Below are 16,574 nucleotides of genomic sequence, written 5' to 3' on the forward strand. Positions count from 1 at the left end.
GATGAAGAAAATAACAAAACAAATTCTTGTTTTCCTAATTAGTTGATTTTAACAGAAAAATGAAAAACGAAACTAAATTTTCTCTTAATTTTGCGAGATTCTCAAATAATAGTTATTGAAAATTATTATTGATTTTGATTCAAGACACACATCATACGAAATGACAGCAAAGTAGCCAAGAGGCACACCTTACTGAAATACATCAAGGTAGCGACAATAACTATTTCATACACGCTGGGCATAACTGTTATGCAGGTAGGTAGTTGTCTCAGCTTGGAAAGCTTGTTTTAGCCCGGACGCAACTACCAGTACACAAAAATCAGCAATTCAACTGACCTCATTTTGGTTATACCTAGTTTTTCTTTAGAAAACATTTCAATAAAGGAATGATTTTGATTGACATTTTTTTCAATACATATAGTAAAATTTCAGTTATTAACAAATGTAATATGCAATATGATAATTATTTTTCATCTTTTGAGATTCCAAACTAGATCTGGAATAAGTATGAAGATTTTTTGCAGTGCTGGCTGTCTAAATAGAAAAGAAATAAAAATTATTTCTTTCATCTAAAATTGAAATCATCAATCAATTACCAACAATCCTTAAATAGCTTTGGCTATTTCGTCTCATTTAAGAGTGCAGTTTATAAAAAGATAACATTATGAGAAAAATAACTCTACATTATATTTACGTGTGAATTACTGGCATACGGAGTATTTCAACAATTTAATTCCATACCTTCATCCGTCGGTCGGTGAAACAAAACGTTTGAAATATCCTATGTTGTATTTTACGATGAAGCAGTTTAATTCAACAATGAGATTAGTTGAATTCCAGTCGTATGTGTCTTGGCTGAAAAGGTAGTGTAACGGCATATGCCATTGAGTCTGAACTAAAACAAGCGTTACAAGCTGAGACAAGCTTCTCAAGCTTCAGCTCAGGTAGGCTTTTTAAGTTTTGTGCTAGGCTGAAACGTTCATGTCCAGACTGAAACTGACAGCATCAAACCAACAACGTTCGATTATTGTTTTCAACAAAAATTTAGTTCGCCCAAATATTAACTAGACGAAACCAAAAACTCAACTAATTTTTTAGTTGAAATTGTGATGAATCGGTTTTCCGTGTACCGCACCCTTCGATGAACTTTAGCCAAGGAGTGGTGTACGATGTAGAAACCATCGATATGAACCCAGAAGACCTCAAAACAAATCCATGGCAAGGCATCCATGATGTTAGAAGGATCACCAAAAAAGATGGGACCCAGATTCGCAACACACCCCTTGTAGTCCTCACCTTTAAGGGACAAATTCCCCCATCTCACGTGTATTACGGACTTATCAAGTTGCCAGTACGCAGGTACTACCCATCGCCTCTATTGTGCTATGGTTGTGCGAAATATGGGCATTCCAGAAAAAACTGCACCGAGTCCCCGATCTGCCCCAACTGCTCAGAAACAGCTCATGACACCCAACCATGTGGCAACCTGGAGAGGCTCGGGCACATTTTAGAAAGACAAAATCGTCATCTACCTTCGCAAATCAGACAAAGTCTCAGGACGACGAAAAGGATCGACTGATAACGGAGCTCCGCCAAGAGCTAGATAAAGCCCGGAAGCAGAATAATGAGATTAAGCTCTGCGAGATGAAGTAATGAACCTCCGCAAACAAGCAGCTGCCAATCAACAGAATAACCCCATAATTGAATCCTTGAAGGAAGAACTCGAAAAATATAAAAACGCGTACAGAAAATTTTTAGGAGAACGCCTAGTTTCTAAAACCGAATCAAAAAGTAGTAATAACGAATCCGGTACAACTGCACACAACAAACGAAATAAAAAGGTCGAAATTCCTGCACCGCAACTAGCGGGGAAAGCGCGGACGAAGCAGCAACCAACAGCCAGCAACGAGTACCAACCTCTTCGGACAACAACGAGCTCCCACAATTCAAAACACCAACCGGTCCGGCAACTAGAACTCGTTTCAAGAAACAAAAATTAGATGGACCCAGTACCAGCACATACTCCATTGAAAGTACCTCTCGAATTAACCACTCCAGCATCAACGAAGGTGGAACGGGCCAAATAAACGTCGAGAATCAAGAGGTGCACAACATGTCTGAATAACTATTCAACTTCAATCAAATAATTTTTATATCTATTCACGCACACCCACCAATCATAGCATCGAAAACATCAGCGGCTATGTCAGAAGGCCAACCGCAGCAAACTAACACTTTCTCGCTCCCGCAAACGCACAACAAAACGGCTATAGCAAAAGGCCAACTGCAGTATACAAAAACTAGCCTTCAAAGAACGCAAACCACCATCTCTTCAGCTATGGTAGAAGACCAGATCACCGTATACCCGCTCAGGTTCCTGGGTAGCCGCGGCCCCGTCAGTGCGGACGCTACACTCTCACCGGAACTGACGGACAACCCACGACGCCCAGGAATCGCCGGAAGAGAGACGCACAAGGGACTAAGCGCCTATTCCTCTAGGATTTCGCACAGATCTTGGATTGTTCCCATCGCTGGCCAGAACGCTGGCAGAATATACTACCACGAGCAGAAGCTAAACCGAGAAGTTACGACCCCGCCAAAATACAACAAAGCGGCTATAGCAAAAGGCCAACTGCAGTATACAAAAACTAGACTTCAAAGAACGCAAACCACGAACTCTTCGGCTAAGATAGAAGACCAGATCACCGTATACCCGCTCAGGTTCCTGGGTAGCCGCGGCCCCGTCAGTGCGGACGCTACACTCTCACCGGAACTGACGGACAACCCACGACGCCCAGGAATCGCCGGAAGAGAGACGCACAAGGGACTAGGGGCCTATTCCTCTAGGATTTCGCACAGATCTTGGATTGTTCCCATCGCTGGCTAGAACGCTGGCAGAATACACTACCACGAGCAGAAGCTAAGCCGAGAAGTTACGACCCCGCCAAAATACAACAAAGCGGCTATAGCAAAAGGCCAACTGCAGTATACAAAAACTAGACTTCAAAGAACGCAAACCACGAACTCTTCGGCTAAGATAGAAGACCAGATCACCGTATACCCGCTCAGGTTCCTGGGTAGCCGCGGCCCCGTCAGTGCGGACGCTACACTCTCACCGGAACTGACGGACATCCCACGACGCCCAGGAATCGCCGGAAGAGAGACGCACAAGGGACTAAGCGCCTATTCCTCTAGGATTTCGCACAGATCTTTGATTGTTCCCATTACTGGCCAGAGCACTGGCAGAATGCACCACCATGGGCAGAAGCCAAACCGAGCAGCTATAATCCTGCCAAGACACAACAGAGCAGCGATGGCAGAAAGCCAACCGCAACAAAATCACACTTTCTCGCCCCCGCATAGGTACAGCAAAGTAGCTATGGCAGAAGGCCAATCGCTGTATCCAATCTGCGCCCTCTATCTGAGCGTAACCGAAAAATTCCTTATAAAAAATGGGTGTTCCACGCAAAACAACGACCTGAAGTTATGGAGGCCTCTGACCAATGGCACAAATGGCTGAACAACCAAACATAGAACAACACCGGTACAAAAACAGCACCCCGAATCAGAAACACAAAATCTTCTAGCACTAAATCGATCAGACTCAGAATCTAGCCTTATATCATCATCAACGACTTTTGCTATCCAATGGAATATAAACGGCCTTCGAACCCATCGAAACGAACTGCAAATCATACTTAACAAGTATCAACCAACAGTAGTCTGCCTACAAGAAACAAATGCGGAAGAACACAATATCACAACCAACTACGTAGGTAAGTCCTATCATCTCCTGTTAGGACCATGCTCCCCCCACGGCAGACAAGGTGTAGGATTGGTAACGCAATTCTGGAAACTGTAGTCAACAGAGGTCTGGTGGTGTTTAACGACGGTTCCTATACTCGAGTTGATCCTTCCACCGGAAGCACGCAAGCGTTGGACGTATCAATCTGCTCTACATTCATATCAGCCAAATTCATCTGGAAAATACTCCCAGATTGTGCAGACAGCGACCACTTCCCTATTAAGATCGATACACCTGGAACACCAGACGAACCAATTCGACGACCAAGATGGATGTACGAGAAAGCAAACTGGGATCTCTACGAAAAACTCACCAGCAGTACCATTCGTTCCGACCAGAAAATGACAGTTGAGAGCTTCACTAAAAACGTTTTAACCGCAGCCGAAGCCAGTATTCCTAGAAGTAGCGGAAAATCCGGGCCCAAGGCAGTTGTCTGGTGGAGCCCTGAGGTAGAGCAAGCAGTGAAACTCCGACGAAAAAAACTACGTGCCCTTCGTCGCATTGCGGACGGCGAACCCAGTAAAGAGGCTGCCCTCAAATCTTTCCACGAAGCCCGATCGGCCTGTCGCAAAGTCATTTCAGAAGCTAAACAGAAAAGTTGGGAAAATCTAGTGCAGAGTATCAACCCCGACAGCCCCTCAACACTGATATGGAACCGCATTAATCAACTACAGGGGAAAAGGCGCACTAACACGGTCACCCTAAGCCTTCCAAGTGGTATCACCAATAATCCACAAGAAATCACTGAAGCATTTGCGGAGGAATATCAGAAAAAATCCTCAAACGCCAACATAACAAAAAATTTCGTAAAAAGAAAGCCGGAATGATAAAGGCGTTACCTAAATCACGACGACCGAATCTCTTCAAACGTTTTAATGCAGACTTTTCCATGGACGAGCTTATGTGGGCCCTCTCCAAGGGCGGCGGAGCATCAACAAGACCTGACAATGTTGGATACCCCCTACTGCAACGACTTCCTTTCTCCGCTAAAGCAGCTCTACTCGAACTTTTTAATCAGGTGTGGGACTCCAGCACATTTCCGGACCAGTGGAAAGAAGGTTTGGTAATCCCGATTCCAAAACCAGAAGGAGACCGCTGTAGTCCAGCTGGTTACCGCCCAATTACTCTCCTGAGCTGCATAGGTAAACTGTTCGAACGCCTAGTTAACCGTCGTCTTATCACAGAACTGGAAGAAAATGGAAGACTGGATCGCCGCCAACATGCATTTCGTCCGGGTAGGGGCGTTGAATCCCATCTAGCCCAGATGGAATCGCTCATCGACCTTAATGGCAATCAGCACGCTGAGATAGTTTCACTCGACATATCTAAAGCCTACGACACAACTTGGAGACCAGCCATCCTTCAAACTCTCGCGAGCTGGAAAATCTCTAGCCGTCTGTTCAACATCGCATCCAGTTTCCTATCTGATAGAACCTTTCGGGTATTAGCGAACGGAGCAACAGTCGCAGTCGTATGGCAGAAAACGGTGTCCCGCAGGGATCTATTCTATCCGTTACTTTGTTTCTGGTTGCAATGGAACCGATTTTTGCAATTATTCCAACTGATGTCGAAATCTTACTCTAAGCAGATGATGTATTACTTATAGTGAGAGGAGCAAGCCCCGGGCAAATGCGAAGTCAGCTAAGAAAAGCTGTCAAAGCGGTCGTCGATTAGGCAGCTAGTTTTGGTTTCGAGATTGCACCCACAAAGTCTAAGCTACTGCACATTTGCAACATAAGGCATCGTAAACGCGGCCGGGCCATCCGAATAAACAAGGCCCCCATCCCCTCTTTTAGAAAGATGCGAATCTTAGAAGTTCTGGTTTACTCCAAACTGAACTACTTACAGCATTTCACAACCATCAAGAATAGCTGCAGCCGAAGAATTAACATATTACGGATTTTGGGTTCCCGGCTAAAAAGAAGTAGTCGAGCAACGCTTTTGAACGTCGGTTTCGCGCTAGTTGTCTCCAAGCTATTTTTTGGACTTTGTATCACCAGCAGTAACCATGAGGCAATGGAACGAATCCTCGCTCCAACATATAATGAAGTGATACGTCAGGCCTCTGGTGCTTTTAGGTCCAGTCCAGTTTCGTCAATTATGGCTGAAGCAGGCTGCCTGCCGTTCAGACTATTACTGATTCAACGACTATTGTTACGGACGGAATCGTTTTCAGACGATCTTTAGTCAAACTCGTCGTTTATCAGAGTAAGCTTCAAGCTATAATATTTTAATTCATTAGTTCTTAAGCTAGGTTACAAAATGTTAGGTTAACTTACAATTTTAGTCTTTTTCGACCTGATTTCCGTCTTTTGTAACAATCTGTGTGGTTTTGTTGAATCTAGGTTATATAATCTGTTATATTGTGATTTTAGATTAATATTTAAACATGTTTTACTTACAATTAATTGATAAATTTAACTAGTGGCGCCAATTGCACGTAAGTGTGGCTTCTGTTCAAAGTATGAATACTGCCAAATACTTAGCTTTAATTAAATAAATCGATCATAGGAAATCTTAATTTTACCTTTAAATTCACTGTTCACCGTGTAGGATAGTTGACAAATTAGGTAACAATTTAGAAAAATATATTCGCTGTTGTAAATTTGATATGCTCATCGCCTTAATTGTGATTGACGTTGGTTTAATTCAGTCTGTCATTCTACATTTGACGGTTCTGCGGCCAGTGGCAAAGATATGGCTAGGCCGTAATCAAGACGTATACTCGAGAGGTGGCAATCATCGCGAACATTCCCCGACCCGTGTTGCAGGATACTTTCTTCTGCCACACTACCTCTGAGCACATCGAGTACAGCCAGTCTTGAAACAGGCCTTTCGACTACTCCGCTGGAAGTTATTACTTCTGCACGACGTACTCTGCCATCCCTTCCTGGAATCACTTTGACGACTTTACCGCGTGTCCAGCTATTACGAGTTCTATCGTCCACAATTATCACTAAATCTCCTGGTTGAAGTGGTTTGGTGTCGGTTAACCACTTTGTATGTTGGTTAATATTATCCATCTGGTCCAAAATTGATCGAGCAAAGCTTGTATTTGATTCCAGTTAGATCTGAGGATTGCACTACTGTCCACCGGCGCCTTAAGTGGTTGCACTACACCGCTGGAACTAAGCATCAAGAAATGGTTGGGAGTAAGAGCCTCGTTGTCGGCAGCATCTAGTGGGACATAGGTCAATGGTCGAGAGTTGACAATTCCTTCGACTTCTGCTAAAAGTGTTCCAAAGGTCTCTTCATCAGGCTTTCTGACTGGTGCAAGATTGAATAGTGCAGTTTTAACCGAACGAACTAGGCGTTCCCACGCACCACCCATGTGAGGGGCTGCGGGTGGATTGAAATACCATTGGGTGGTACAGTTCGTAAAGGTTCCGGCTAGATCACGATTGATGCTTGCTAATTCTTCCTTTAGCTCTTTCCTAGCTCCTTGAAAATTAGTACCCTGATCGCTGTATATCTGCTGTGGAGATCCTCTGCGAGCTATGAATCTGCGTAGTGCCATCTTGCATGACTCAGTGCTTAAACTGCAGGCGATTTCTAAATGCACCGCTCGTACTGTTAAGCAAGTGAGGAGCATCACCCACCTTTTTACGTTGCTTCGACCAATCCGAATGATGAACGGTCCACAATAATCGACACCGGTGAAGGTGAAAGGTCGAACATAAGGTGTTACCCTGGATTCCGGTAGCGGCGCCATTCTGGGAACCGCTGAAGTTGCTTTATAGACAGCACACCATGTACACTGCTTTGCTATTTTCCGAACAACGGGCCTAAGGCGTGCGATTTTGAAGTGCTGCTTAATTTTGTTTACTACCGTCTCACCACTGCCATGTCCATAACGTCGATGGTAGAAATCAACGAGAAGTTCAGTGACTGGATGTTTTTTAGGAAGAAATGCAGGAAACTTTTCAGAGTACGGTGCGCACGTGGCGACACCTATGCGCCCCTCCATCCTTAATATTCCATTCTAATCCACAAATGCAGAAACTCCATCTAATTTGCTGGCGTATCCTGGTTTCACAATACCACCTGGATTCTGTTGTTGATTCCTTTCGATTGCAGCTAGCTCTTCAGAATATGCTTCCATTTGAACTCAACGCCAAAGACATGCTTCTGCTTTCTGCAGCTCTTCTTGGGATAAAATTCCTGTGTTGATGGAGTTTTTGCCCTGGGACATTTTCCTACTGTTTTCGATGAAGCGGTAAACAAAGGCCGCTGACCGAAGTAGTCTCTCCCATTTAGAGAATCGTTTATAATCCATTGGTGGTTCGAATGCCTGCCTGTGATGAACAACGACAGGGCGCAGTTCTTCAGTCGTGCCTGGTGGTGGTAGATTATTTGCTGGCCATTCTACTTCATATCCGTTCAAGAATTCTGGGGCTCGGAACCAACGATTTTCTTTACGGAAACTTGGTCCAGTACCCCATTTCGTAGCCTCATCCGCTACACTTAAACGTGTTGGAAGCCATCTCCACTCATCTAAGCTCGTCACGTTAAGAATCTCACTGCCTCTGAATGCTACGAATTTGGGATATCGTCGTGTATCAGAACGAATCCACGAAAGCACTGTACTCGAATCGCTCCACATTACTCGAAGTCTAATTGGAATTTTGTGACTTTCTTGTATAGTTTTAGCCATACGTGCCCCAAGAACCGCTGCTTGTAATTCGAGACGAGGAATCGTCATTGGCTTCAGCGGAGCAACCTTTGTCTTAGAAGCCACCAGAGCACAACGAACTCGACCGCAATCAACGATACGGAAATAGGCTACGCTAGCATATGCACTTTCGCTTGCGTCCACGAACACGTGGAGTTCTAACGTGTCTAAACTATCCGCACTGTATCCTGGAAAGTAGCAGCGAGGAATCTTAACCTCGCAAAGTCTGCCAAGTACTTGAACCCATTTTTTCCAACGCGAGAAAATCTCATCAGTAACCTTTTCATCCCATCCTACCTTCGATCGCCATATATCCTGAATTAGACACTTGCCATGTACTACAAAGGGGGCGACGAAACCCAGAGGATCGAATATGCTCATTACGACACGTAAGACTTTCCTGGAGTCCTCCAACAAGGGCTGGATATCGTCTCGAAACTTGACAGCAAACGTGAATACGTCTTCATTTGGTAACCAAATCATACCCAATACTCTCTCAGCTCCCGTCGTTTTGTCCAGAGTAAAACATTTTGACGCTTCCGAACCGCAGTCCCCGATCTGTTTAATGACCGCATCCGAATTAGATAACCAGTTTCGAATATGGAATCCACCTTTCGCGTGTACGGTTTTCACTTCTAACGCCAAGCGAATCGCTTCTTCTTCGGTATCTACACTGTCCAAATAGTCGTCCACGTAGTGGTTGTCAATTATGGCCATGGCAGCTTGCGGGTGTATATCTTTCCACTCTTCGGCATTCCGATTTTTGACATAATGCGCGGAGCATGGCGAGCATGTTGAACCAAAGGTTGCCACATCCATCACGTACTCCTGTATTGGTTGTGTTGAATTATCCCGCCACAAAAATCGTTGCGCTTGTCGGCCCTGAGGACGAATAGCTATTTGATGGAACATCTCCTTTATATCACCAGTTATAGCAATTTGACGTTGTCGGAAACCGTATAAAACCGTTGGTAGCGATGCGAGGAGATCAGGCCCCTTCAACAGCATAGAGTTAAGTGAAATGCCATCAACTTTTGCTGCTGCATCCCACACTACTCGAACTTTGCCTGGTTTGTTTGGGTTCAAAACGATTCCTAATGGAAGATACCAAACTGTCCTGGGGTCAGAGTTGGCCAATTCTTCCTTTGTCACTATATGTGCATAGCCGTTGTTTCGATAATCGTTGATCTGCTGCTTGACGTTTGCGTATAGATCTGGTTGCCTTTCTAGCCTTCGTTCCAAACATTTTGAACGTCGCTCTGCCATTGACCGACTGTGAGGAAATTCAATGTAGTCGTATTTCCATAGTAAACCCGTTTCAAACCTTCCGGTACCCAAGCGCTTAGTTGTCTCTTACAGAATCTTCCGAGCTCGTTGATCATCCTCTGCTTCAATCATTGGGATACCAGTAACACCAAGATTCTCTACGTTAAAAAACTCGTTCACTGCATCATGCAATTCTTGGTCACGTGAGCGAGCGCAAATGTGAAGATTAGTGTTTTGTGGAGTTTCTTGTGCCCGTGCATCCTGTATAGATCCGAAAATGGTCCATCCCAGTCTTGTTTTGGCTGCAACTGGCTCGTTGAGATGCCCTTCCCGTTTTTTCAGTGTGACAATTAGCCTGGCGTTATCCAGCCCTATCAATATACCAGGAGCGCCCTCCTTAAAACTCTGCACAGGCAGATCCCTGATGTATGGGAATCTTCCTGCTAACTCATCAAATTGTAGCGACTGTCTGGGTAACTCAAGGCTCTCAACTGTCCGTACATTATTTAACATGTGACGTTGGTTGCCATTGGACGCAGAGATTTCCAAGCTAATCAATTTGGATTCTTTTTCCATCCGTTTTACGTTGCTCGTCCATTGCAAGCAGAGTGGCTCTGCCTCGCCTTCAATCCCCAACTGATTCGCTATATGCTTTTCTACTAGTGTCAAGGAAGATCCGTCATCTAGAAAAGCCAAAGTTTCAAACTTGCCCTTTTTCCCATATAACTGGGATTACACGAAACAAAGTTGAACGAGGCAGTTGATGATGAACCGACACTGTTTCAGGGCCTTTCGAATGTTCTCCAATGATAGCCGACATATCAGGTTTCCCGGGATGCAAAAGACTGTTGTGACGTACACCGCACCCATCCTTTCCACAAACTGGCGCTTTGCAAGGCCATTTTCCATGAGCTACTAAGCATCTACGACAAAGATACAATTGTTCTACAAGCTTCCACCGGTTGTCCAAGCTGCTCTCTTTGAAATTCCTACAATCTTTTACCTTGTGTCCATCTTTCTTACAAACAGGACAAGGCTTTGGCGAGTCAATAAACTTTTCAGCATTGCTCTCGTTTCGCTCGAAGTCGCACTTGCTCAATTCGTTTTCTGCTGAATGAGTATTGAGGAAACCCCTCTCTTTGTTCTTGGGTTTCTCTTGCTTCGAAACCGTCTCGTTATAGGGTGTTATTTGGCATACCGCCGATACAAGTGATGCCATATAGTCCCCGAAAACGCCAACGTCCACGGATCGAACTTGTTATTGGTGCACTGCCCAATTAAGTTTATTAACGGTGGGAAGCTTATCCACTAGCTCTTGCAACAAAATTGGGTTCGACAAATATGCATCCATCCCCATCGACCGTAAGTGACCGCATAGATTTTGCACTACAAGACCGAAATTTATGAGGCTTTCTAATTTATCGGCTCTTGGTGGAGGAGTAGAACGGACTTTGTCGAGGAGACATTTTACAATCAATTCTGGCCGTCCATATAGTGTTTGGAGCGTCGTGATGATTTGCGTGACGAACGATGGGTGAAGGAGACAGCTGCGAACCGCCTCTAAAGCGTTACCCTTCAAACATCTTTGAAGTCTCATAAGATTTTCTGCTTCTGAATAGCCACACATTTGCGTTGAGTTTAGGTAGCTACTGTACAACAGTGGCCAGTCAACCGGGTCGCCGAAGAAAATAGGGAGGTCTTTTGGGACGACGTGTCTTGCAGCAAGTTGTTGTGCGTTTGGCTCACATATGTGTACCGATGGGCTTATAGCATGTGTATGTGAGGCCAAAGGCGAAGAAATGGATTCAGTGTAGCACGGGACGCTCGTTAGAGTGGAGAACGTTGAACCCTTATTATCGGGGTGCACCAGCAGTGAAGTGTTAGAGTTTGCCTGGTTCGTTGGTGCGAAGGAATGTTGTCGCTGGGGAATAGTAACTGGTGTAGAGTTCCCTACAGGGTTTCCCATTGACATATCGGGTCCTAGAGATGGAAAGGCTACATGCGGGCGAGGTTGTAAATACCCTGCACCGTAAGGAAATTTACTGTTTACGCTAACCGCTTGTGGGAGCGGCGGTGCCAAATGTCTGCTTTCAGTTCTAGATAAAATTGGCTGAACTTGCGAGGGTGACTGTAACTGGTTCAATTGTTGCTGCAGATCTTGTACCTGTTTCTCGAGCTGCTTAACAATAGTTTTTTCGTTGGGGGAGATTACGACATCTTTACTCACAGCCGATTTTTTTTGTTGCTCTGTGAGGGGAGAAATTTGTTGATTTGTCAGCGTTGACAATGAAGTTGGCTGCTGAGGACTGGAATAGAGCGATTGTTTGTGGTTTCCGTAGGGTACTAATTGCTGATTTAGTGTACCGTATTGCTTGTTTGCATCCCCCGAAGCATGATTAGATTGAACGTTGTGTGGACTGGAAGTGAATGGCTTCGTGTTTACACCGTTGTTAACTGCAGCGGTCCTTTTGGGTATTGTACCCGTATTCGCTGTGAGACCAGTTGGGTTCTTTGCTTTACCGATGCCGGTACTCATAGTCGACTTTTCCTGGGTTTGTAACCACTGTTGGACTTTGCTAGTAATACTTCGGTTGCTACGATGACTCCTCTCACTTATGTTGTCTTCAACATCTATTAACTCCGCATGCAGTAGCTCATACTTCTTCCCGACGAATTCCTTATTTAGCTCAGATTTGTCTTCAAGTAACTTCTGTTTTATTGCTTTCTCTTCTTCTAGTCGTTGTAAGTCGAGTTGGATTCTCATCGAGATTCTCGACTTTTCAGATCTCCCTGAGTGTGTGCTTGCTGGAGTACTGCGATAAACACAGATAACGCATACAAAACTGGTATCTTTTATCCCTTCGTCCACTCCAGCACAAGTGAAGTGAAACCATTGGTCACACCGGTCGCATTGAACCATCATGTTATCCGCAATATCCGATTCGTGGCAAGCTGGACATTTGTCCCCGATTAACTGTTCCTCCAACGACAGTGTTCGTACAGCACTCAGTTTTTTTTTGGTTTTAATTTCGGCGACATATTATTACCGTAAAATTCTTGAAGATTTGTTACGGACGGAATCGTTTTCAGACGATCTTTAGTCAAACTCGTCGTTTATCAGAGTAAGCTTCAAGCTATAATATTTTAATTCATTAGTTCTTAAGCTAGGTTACAAAATGTTAGGTTAACTTACAATTTTAGTCTTTTTCGACCTGATTTCCGTCTTTTGTAACAATCTGTGTGGTTTTGTTGAATCTAGGTTATATAATCTGTTATATTGTGATTTTAGATTAATATTTAAACATGTTTTACTTACAATTAATTGATAAATTTAACTAGTGGCGCCAATTGCACGTAAGTGTGGCTTCTGTTCAAAGTATGAATACTGCCAAATACTTAGCTTTAATTAAATAAATCGATCATAGGAAATCTTAATTTTACCTTTAAATTCACTGTTCACCGTATAGGATAGTTGACAAATTAGGTAACAATTTAGAAAAATATATTCGCTGTTGTAAATTTGATATGCTCATCGCCTTAATTGTGATTGACGTTGGTTTAATTCAGTCTGTCATTCTACATTTGACGGTTCTGCGGCCAGTGGCAAAGATATGGCTGGGCCGTAATCAAGACGTATACTCGAGAGGTGGCAATCATCGCGAACAACTATCGTAGCTAGTAACTCGCCTCACAGAAAAAAAACGGTGCTGTAGCGGATTATCCCGTGGCCAAAAGATCGGCAGAACTTGTACACCATATCACCGGATACCACATGCCAATACCATGCAATCTTCAAAGATTAACTGATAGAGAGTGGTATAGCCCAATACCAAAGATCGACGACAAAGTACAAAGAAACATCCGAGCTGGCACATCAGGTCAGATTGCTATGCCAATATTTCAGGACTTCATAAATAATCAGTACCCCACGCACGAACAAATCTACACTGATGGCTCAAAAGAGGACGAGAAGGTAGGTGCAGGTTTGGCGACAAACAGGACAAAAAATCACTACACCCTACCAGGACCATGTAGCGTATTCTCAGCCGAAGCATATGCGCTAGTTGCCGCTGCAACGATGACCAACGAGCATGATGATGTAATCATCCTCACCGACTCCGCTAGCTGCCTTGACGCACTCCGAGGAGGTCACTCGAGACACCCGTGGATTCAGCAACTAGAGCGTGCACTTCAAGGATGCAAAATCACGCTTAGTTGGATCCCAGGACACGCAGGCATTTCTGGTAATGTTGAAGCGGACAGACTTGCAAACGAAGGAAGAACTGGAGATCCAATGGATATTCCAATCCCTTCTCAAGATATCGTTCGGTTCGTTAAAAAGAAAATATGGAACATTTGGCAAGGTGACTGGAACCGAACGCGATCACTACTGCGGCAGATCAAATCGAATGTAGGAAAACCCGTGGATAGAAAATGTGCATCGGAGCAGCGCACATTAACCAGACTACGCATCGGACACACCCGTTTCAGTCACTCTTACTTAATGCAAGACAAAACCCCGCCGAGCTGTCGCTACTGTGGAGTCCCAACAACTGTCAAACATATCCTAGAGGACTGCCAAGGATATACTCAGATACGACAGCAATGCAATATCACTGGATCCATTTTCGAGATATTAGCAAACAACGACCAAAAAGAGAAAGCAGTACTACGTTTCATCAAAGAAACCAAACTCGACGTTTAAGCGCAAATGTATTTCTACCTCCAACTCTATTTTCCTTTTTGACCCATTGACACGAATGCCGCTACAGTGGTAAAGTGTCAAAAATAAACAAAAAAAATGATAAAGTAGAGTAAAGCCATGTCAAGTGATCCTCGAATTTTTCGCAAAATCACCGATCTTCATGAGGTATATTTTTTGTATAGGGATTATGGTGAATAGCTTTTGATATAAATATTTCGTTAAAATTCCTTTTTTTCTTTAAGATATTAACCCTTAAACTTTATTGCATCATAAAATTGTAAATTTTATATTTAAAAAAGTACTGAAGATAATTCAATGAATTTTTGCATACTTATGGAATGATACTTACACTATCTTATAAAAATGTTTTTACTTTATATTTGTGTGAATAACGGTACTTTGCATCTATTTAAAATTTTCAATTGTATTTTTTCTTATGTTCTTCACGCTAAAAATTTTCAAAACGTGTATCAAATTATGCGGCTATTTTTCACCTTCTATAATCTGTATTGATAATTTTTCATTTTTGTTTCTATCGAGAGTTATGTAGGATTTTGAACAGTGCGCTCTTTCAACGCACGGCCCACCTTGATGCAGCCCGCGAGAACGTTCATATTGGCAACGTCGCTACGTCAGAATGCGCAACGCGTGGGAAGTGCGCATCGCATGTCTAAAAGAAATCACATCTCTCTATTACCGCAAAAGGGCAAACGGATTATCGAAGATGATTTTTTTCCGGATATTTTGAGATGCGTTAATTTTTTTGACCGAAGTGCACAACAAAAATTATAGTTGTTTAATATATTTTTTATTATTATAATTTAACGATACTAACAATTAACTTCTTTAAAAACACTTTTGTTAGTCAAAATACATCTACGTTATATCCAAATTCATTTTTAGTCTACAACATTAATATATGAAAATGGAAAATCTTATGCCAATAGCATTTTATTTCACTTTTTTCACCGAGTGATATTACCTTTAAACAACGATGTGTCTTTTGAAAAAAGTTTACATAAAATCTGTTGTTCAATCGCATCGATGTTGGGTTTTTTTTATCACTATTGCTTCTGTTAATTCTGTTAATTGGTGGTTCTCTAAGTTCGGGTAAGATATTATCTTTATTTCAAAATCATAGTTACAGTTTTCCGCATGTACCTGTTGAGTCATCGAATATTCCAGTTCCATTACTTTGGCAAACACTATAAGAAGGAAAATTAAACGTGTAAATTTTCCTGTATAGACATGGGATGTAAAATTGAAAATTTAACGAACATTGTGTTTTGTGCATGTCCATATTTATTTTCGTTGTATTTGTTGCGCCCATCACGACATATGCTACACATGCGTAGACCGATATAATTTTAAATTTATCACTCCACATGGATGCCACAAAAATAAGATACGACGAACATATTGATGAAATGCCCCCTCTCTTGTATATAGAATCTTATTTCTAGTCCGAAAGGTTACAGGATCGGCTGCGGCGCTTCCTCGAATTTTTAAAACTTTTACGTAAAAGATATCAACAATCCCTCTCGTGTAAAGTTGCGCAAGGAATTAAGCTATTTTTTGGTATAACTAAAATTTTAAAATTTTGATGATTACTCACGGCTAGCATTTTCTAGTTCGAACCAAAATATCTCAGATATTTTATTCAAAAGTACTCCATATTATTGCATAGGATTGTAGCTTTCTTTGTGTAGAATTTTTCGTTCGCTTACATTACATAGCTACGATGCTTCGTTTTTGAGTTATTCATATTTTAGTAAAGTTGATGAAATACCCATATTTGCAACCGCATTTTTACCAAATGCCGTATGTCCATTCTAACTTCAGTGAAAATAAATACAAAGCGAACGCGCATGCATGATGTCGGTTTTGTGCCAGACCGGACTAAGCGATATTACATTGATACAGAGAAAAACGTGTACAAAGATTGAATCTTTGCATTCTTTACGGTATTATTCGCAATGGATTCATTTCATAATTCATGCTAATGATAATATTTTTCAAATCTGGTGCAAATGAAAGGTAGCTGAAGAAGAAATTCTTGATACAATTCTATCATCATCTCATCTTTTGAGATTTTGCTGCTTAGTCCTGTCTGACTTTACACCGAT

The 16,574-nt window shown here is 42.7% G+C and overlaps 1 protein-coding gene across 1 annotated transcript; it reads right to left on the bottom strand.

Annotated features, from left to right (window-relative positions):
• Positions 1 to 7,913: 7,913 nt before the first annotated feature.
• LOC131696424 (uncharacterized) lies at positions 7,914 to 10,962 on the bottom strand. The gene is made up of 3 exons (XM_058984966.1): positions 10,747 to 10,962; positions 9,835 to 10,469; positions 7,914 to 9,750 (listed from the first exon to the last, which is right to left on the bottom strand). Exons 1-3 carry the CDS (start codon positions 10,960 to 10,962, stop codon positions 7,914 to 7,916), a joined length of 2,688 nt encoding a protein of 895 aa, XP_058840949.1.
• Between the last annotated feature and the right edge of the window lie 5,612 nt (positions 10,963 to 16,574).

Source organism: Topomyia yanbarensis, chromosome 1, assembly GCF_030247195.1.
Source record: "Topomyia yanbarensis strain Yona2022 chromosome 1, ASM3024719v1, whole genome shotgun sequence".
Taxonomy (NCBI): Eukaryota; Metazoa; Arthropoda; class Insecta; order Diptera; family Culicidae; genus Topomyia; species Topomyia yanbarensis.